Raw genomic sequence first — 6,617 nt, 5'->3', positions numbered from 1 at the left:
TGGACCAGCATAAATCTCTCTGCCAAGACATGTGAAGCATATTGGAGAACATGCCACACCACGAAAATTATCTAAACGTTCGTCATGGTACCTGTCTTTGTCAAGGCCCCCAGTTCACTTATAATGCAGCAATCCATATCTACATCTTCGCTCGCCAAAATGGTCATGAACTCACATAGTCCATTTCCTTGTGATTATTTCTATGTCCGGACCGATGCAGGCTATGACGAAATCATTCAAAAAGTCCGAGGTTTATGTAGGGACTATACCGAATGTGCATGTGAGCATATAGATTTAAGTCCCTGTCATGGCGTCACTATCTTTTCACAACACTAACTATGGCAAACTTTGAACTGTCAATGCACGCAACAACAACCAACGACAAGGAGGAGGTTATTTTAAACGATACCCGAGTCTACATTGACACAGACGACATGTGACGAGCTTTTGCAGCTGCTTCAGTCGTCCCGAATCCGAGGCAACCAACCATGCAGATGCAGAGCAAATGAAGGAACAATCTCCCTCCTTCACAACTTATCGAACAACAAGGAGATCTAATTGTCAATTGTCGCAACGAGGAGTGCTAATGCTCCGGACAATCAGCGCGGGCAGTGCCACTGTCTAATCACATCCCGCTTGTTCCGGTCATCTAAATCCTAGTTGCATATATTCAATTTTCCCTAGCCATTCAAATTTCAAGCCTGACATCAACGCGCAACATATCATTTGTACCCAGATTAATATAAGTTCACTTTTACTTTTTGGTCAGGCATGTAAGTTTAATTTTGAAAGCACCTGACGTGGCCCTTTGTCATCTTTCCTTTAACTATTCACACGTTTAGTGGGATTAGGTGACCGAAATTGGTGGGATTCCGTTCAACGCATGAATTTCAAAACAAAAGATGTAGATTTAATTTTTACAACGTACTTGAAATCGAAATTCAATAATTCAATAGCAAAAATTCACTAAAAATTCAGTGATCCAGGATGGCAAAGTGCAGATCAGCACCAGACTCATCACCAAACATTCATCAATCCAATTTTTTTCTTTCTCTACGGAACACAAGAATACAATCAAAAAGAGAAAAGAAAGCATGTGGGGGCCAACACCCACCATAAGTATTCGCCGAAAGGTGGGGGAGGACCCATATGATTGCTTGACAACCACCACCGCCCCCACCACCCTCACTCATCTTCATCTCCAACCGTAATTGAAGGGCAAATGACTCCCAAATGACAAGAATATATATATATACCAAACATGCAATTTCTTTAAACACCAAGGATATGTTTGCATGTGATGAGCCTCAAGCAATTAATAATTTCAGTTCATACTGGACCGACCACATGTGGGGTTCGTACGCTGGCCTCACCCAGATCTCAGTCTTGAGTACCATCACTGTATCCGCACATTTGACAGCTATTTCCCTTCCCAACTTCACAGCAAAAAGCTCACACCATTCATTATCATCCTTACCTAACATTATATATACGCACACGGAAACTACAACACAGTCCCAAACAAAACCTACTAAAAAATCAGTCCTTGCTATATTTCACATCTGTCGGCAGTGTGCAGAAAAGGACAAATGATGCACACTGGCTGTACTCTGGTTAAACAATGTAAAGATTCAAAACCCTCTTTCTTTGTCCTTTTGAAAGAAGGAAGATGTCTGACAGTAAACTCACCGATTAGAACATTCATTAGGAGAAACCCAAAAAGGGCACTAGAATTCTAGAACAACCCTTCATCCGTAGGTGAAGGGCACGACATGGTCAGGAACTCAATAGAAAACCCTACACATTCTGGCAATAAGTTCATTGGCATGAGCAAACGAGTCGAATGTCGAGGAGAGGAGAATCATGCTCGAGAAGATTAACATTGATTCTAAAGATACATTGCCAAAAAAAAAAAACACTAGCTTCATTCATTTACAAATTTCACCTGCACTTTTTGCTACAAGGAACAGAGCATTGCATAACTCGTTCTCGAACAAAATCTACCATGCCCAAAAATGAACCAAGAAAAGAAAAAGAAGGGGGAAAACTGAAATGTGTACAGAAAGAATCAGAGAGCGTGAATTCCTGACAAAAAACAAGGGACTACACGGAGAGTGATGCGGACCTGTAAGAATAGGTATCTTGATGCTCAGGTAGTGTCACTGAAGGGCAAATCCAGAGTTGGTTTATGGATTGATGTTGCACTCCCGCAGATAGACGTGATCGTAATCGACATACTTTGTCCAATAGTTCCGGTACTTGGGAATGCCTATCTCAAGCCACGGTTTCATGTTGCCGTTGTAGTGAATGACGGCAGCCCGCTCTATTTCCCTCTGGTTGACATTAGGATTATAACCTAGTCCCAGCACATGCCACGACCGATCAAGTGGATAAGTGCGATTCCAGAATGTAATAAGGCCAGGTGGCAGGGTCCCCAACTTCCACAATTGTCTGTCATGATTCTGCAAAAAGAAATTATTTTCAGTGATTGAAGAGAGGAGCAACTCAGGCCTAGTTGTCATCAATTACATTGACTGATTGGACAATAAAATTTTCTGCCCGAGGCTATTGCTTTAATATAGTATCATGAGATAAGCACAGTAGTTGAGTTAAAAAAGCATTGACCACCTGATACTCTAGTTCCAAATCCCTCCACCATGGTAGCGTATATATGTAAGTTTGGCATTCTATTCATTCTTTAAAACATGTAGCTTCACTTGTACTAGTCAGACTGTATGAACAAACAATGAAAGATGTATCGAACTGAATATAAGAATGTCCCAGTGACTACTTACAAGTTTCTGCCAATTGTGGTACACTTCCGTGATGTTTTGCCTCTTCCATTCCTTCAAGTCAAAGACGTTCATGCCATATGCCCAGCCACAAGCACGGGGATCGAAATTCTTTGAGATGAGAGGATTAGAAAAATTGAGATAGCGATCAAAGCGATGGAAGCTTTCCCCACAAGTCTCCACCGCACCATTGACCTTTCCCTTCAAATTGAGGGACCACAGACCAGTGAGGTCCTTTCGTACTACTATATCATCATCTAAAAACAGCAACTTATCCAGCTTGGGGAAGATCTCCGGTAGGTAAAATCGAAGATGGTTCAAAATAGATAAGTACTTAGGGTTCCTGTACTTCAGATTTGAATCAGAATTCCCACGATGAGTCCTGAAGTAATAATCGACCATGGATGGAGAACCTAACTGCTTGAGCACTGGACTGTAGCTCGAGTTTAACCAGGTAAATTCTTCTATATTCTGGACTTGAATAGTGGCTTTCCCCGGAGGATTTACCAAGAACCACATCCTCATTGCTGCATAGTTGAGCCGGTCTGTAACAACATGGAAGACGTGTTTCGAGGGTTCCTGTCCATGATCCCGAAAGAAATAAAAAAGAAGTCAAGCCAAAAAGAAAAGGAAAAGAAAAGCAGAAGCATCACAACATTACCATTTCACCTAGTCACTAAGTTTCCTACCATTTACTTTCTTCTTGGAAGCCAATCTCAATAGAGTTAATCTTTACAGGAAAACAAAGATACCTTCGCATGGGTGATAGTTGAGTTCACAACAACAGCTGCTGCCAACACGTTATCAGAGAACAGCGCATAATGGAACAGCCGGGGGTCCTCCAATTTCTCTTGGTTTGGGAAATGCTGTTGGGTAGAATTCAAGGCATAGTACTCACTAGTAAGGCGTAAAGGAAGACAATGAAGACCCTTGGGAAGGGTTTTTGCAGTCAACTGTGTCAAGAACAGCGTCTGCTTCTTGTGCACTCGAAGCTGCTCTTCCGTTGAATGGAGCATAGCCCTAAGTTTCCGTACAATAGCAGCGCAGTCATCTTGAATTTGGTTGCCTTTGGCCAATGTTTGCTCCATAGCTTTCAACCGGTCATAGGAGCTGCACATTTCATGGCACTCTCTGTCAGTTCTCATAGCTAAACAAGATGAGAAAATGAATCACATTTAAAATCATACATCTGTATGTGCCAATCGAGATATTAGTATAGACTCGCATACATATGAAAGCATGCGACTGGTGATCTTAGCAGTAGAGACCCATCAACTTACTTCCTCGGCAGATCGGAATCTTTAGATGCTGCCCCAAGCACTCGTTGAACTTCTTTGATCCGCTGTCGAAGCTCTCTAGTAAAATGAGGATTGTTCTTAGTGGCTGGTAGAGATAAGTAAACTTTGGCCCTGATCAACTGATCTTTAAGCTGCCGGACACGAGCATCGGGCATTGCCATTTGCCCATTCTGTCCCTCTCCAGATTTTGCAGTCTCTTGTTTTCCAGGGATGACCGGAGTCTTAGGAGACTGGTCTTCAGATTTCACTTCCTGAACAAGAATTGTGAAATCTTAATTATATGGAGTCAAATTACACTCTCTGAGACCTAAAAGTTTGTGCATTTCTTAATAAATTTTCAATTTCAATTGAAACATTCGAGAAATCAACCAAAAAACCGTGCATAGGAGTTGATGGCCTTAAACAACAAAACTGATGAATAAAATCAATCAATCAATCAACTGCGTTCTCCACCTCGACAAATAAGAAAGGAAGGACAAAAGAAGATTTCCATAAGCAATTAAGTTTGATTGTCAAATTCTAAAGTCACTACCAATGCCCAACCCCATATGCATTGTGAAAAATACTCAGACCCTTGTAACAAAACACTAACCCAAAAGTTAAAGCAACTAAAAGAGCTCCTTAACTGAAAACATCAATTTCAACCCAAGGCGTGCCTGCAAGTTGTATTAGTTTAGGACCAAGACCAAAAACACAAAACAAGCCCTTACTGCACCATATACTCAATAACTAAGAGATTTGACGAGCCAACCCGCTACATGAAAACTAGTCAGGGTAGAGATGAATTTACCACATTCTGTGCAACATGATTTGATGATGACCGCCCGGAAACTTTAGCATTCCCATCCCTGTCCTTATGAATTTTCCCATCTCTCCTGACTTCATTTTCAATTGCTACAGTAGACTTTTCCGAAATTCCACTCTGCATTTGTTGAATTTTCCCATCAGTTACCTGTCTGATGGGGTTCTCCTTTTGAGCTTGACCGTCATCCGCCGTCGTCGCCGACAAAACTCTTGCAGATTTATGCTCTATTCCCTCTTGTTTTTGCAAATCTAATTTATAATATCAACAAAATGAAAATTCAATAAATTTTTCAAGAAAAACTTCCACTGCTTGACCAAATTTTTCTAGGACAAGATTGACAACTTTTATCACACAATTTAATGTGGAGAAGAAACAGCTAAACAAATCCAAATCCAAATCCAAATCAAACAGATTAATCGATCAGGAAAGCGTACCTTTAGTTATATTATCTGTGTACACTAATCCAATCGGTTCTTTAAGAGTTGCCGATGATTCCTGCATTCAAACAGAAAGGGGGTGAGAGCGAGATCTCAGTAAATTAACAGCACGAACAACCACAGAAAAAAGAGAGAATAAAAATAAAAGCAACAGAAGAAATAATTAAAACACCAGGACTAATATACCTGCGGAAGCACATTCAAACGCTCTGCATCACCACTTAAAGTCTGAGCATCAAACACCAAGCAAAAAACACCAAAAATCAGCAATCAATCGTTTTGGGTGCTCGTGAAATAAATCTACAATTGCAAGTTGGAGTAACTTACAAAGGATGTGACTTCCTCTATGAATTCATTCCTAGCTGCAAGAAATAGACAAAGGGGGAAAACAACCAATTCACGTTAGACTGAGGAAGAGAGAGAGGGAGAGAGAGATGGGAATCAATCAATCTGAAGTTTCGGGGGGTAAGATTCATTTCTTGAAAGAACTTGTGGGAAAATCATAAAAAGCTACAAAGAGAAACTTACAAGAGGCAGATTTGAAAGTGCCGATTCTATCGGTGTAGAGCACAATCGGAGCAATAACCGTCACCAGCAGCATCAACACCACGGCATTCCTCACCAACATCATCCCTTCCTCTCGCCCCTCTCGCAACCCAAAGAACTTTCAACCCCAGATGCCCAAACGAACAAGAAAGAAAGCAAAGAAAAACCCAGAAAGCTCCTCCCTTGGGGACGAAAACGAAGACCCAGATGGCGGCTTCTCGAAACCAAGCTCCTGGAAACTCGAACCTGAAGTCACATTGAAGGAAACGCCGCGAAAGAAGCGCCGGCTCGCTGTTGGGGCTTTGAGAATTCTTGCGGGAGAAGGCGTTTGTGTGTGTTCTGCAACTGGGTAAAGTAAAGCGAGGAGAGAGAGAGAGATGGATTGTTGAAAGTGGGTTTTTCAATATTCCGCCATTATCATCTCTTCCCTTCGGTGGACCCGGAAAGGTTAAAAGGATGCAGGCGTGGAGAAGAAAACGCGAAGTGGGAGACGAGACGGTACGCGGCAGGGACGCGAAGGGTTCACGGGTGAGAGAGGGAGCACACGCGTGAACGAAGAAAAACACACGCGTACTCACTCACTCTTGGTTAAAAAAATAAGGAAAAAGGACAAATAGAAAGAAAGAGAGAGTCTTTTTTTTTTTTTTTGTGTGATTTTCTTTTTGTTGCCCAAAAAAGGGGAAAATAATATCACCATACTTCTAGTGAAATATATTTGGCGAATAGAGGGTGTAATTTC

The 6,617-nt window shown here is 41.5% G+C and overlaps 1 protein-coding gene across 1 annotated transcript; it reads right to left on the bottom strand.

The window, feature by feature from the left end:
• Positions 1-1,846: 1,846 nt before the first annotated feature.
• On the bottom strand, positions 1,847-6,260 carry LOC115693942 (probable galacturonosyltransferase 4). The gene is made up of 9 exons (XM_030621018.2): positions 5,861-6,260; positions 5,660-5,694; positions 5,519-5,560; positions 5,330-5,390; positions 4,881-5,143; positions 4,073-4,341; positions 3,545-3,902; positions 2,796-3,371; positions 1,847-2,462 (listed from the first exon to the last, which is right to left on the bottom strand). The coding sequence occupies exons 1-9, from the start codon at positions 5,961-5,963 to the stop codon at positions 2,187-2,189; spliced, it is 1,983 nt and encodes a 660-aa protein (XP_030476878.2). The 5' UTR covers positions 5,964-6,260; the 3' UTR covers positions 1,847-2,186.
• Between the last annotated feature and the right edge of the window lie 357 nt (positions 6,261-6,617).

This window comes from Syzygium oleosum, unplaced genomic scaffold (genome assembly GCF_021117445.2).
Source record: "Syzygium oleosum isolate NSW1041296 unplaced genomic scaffold, Sole_v2.1 Sole_v2.29, whole genome shotgun sequence".
NCBI lineage: Eukaryota > Viridiplantae > Streptophyta > Magnoliopsida > Myrtales > Myrtaceae > Syzygium > Syzygium oleosum.
The sequence above is the reverse complement of the archived record's forward strand: the minus strand, read 5'-3'. Positions and strand labels throughout refer to the sequence as shown.

Coding starts and splice junctions, on each gene's coding strand:
- LOC115693942 (XM_030621018.2), bottom strand. CDS start 5,963: ATGATGTTGGTGAGGAATGCCGTGGTGTTGATGCTGCTGGTGACGGTT. Junction 5,561..5,659: donor TAGAGGAAGTCACATCCTTT/GTAAGTTACTCC, acceptor TTTGATGCTCAG/ACTTTAAGTGGTGATGCAGA. Junction 5,391..5,518: donor GTTTGAATGTGCTTCCGCAG/GTATATTAGTCC, acceptor GTTTGAATGCAG/GAATCATCGGCAACTCTTAA.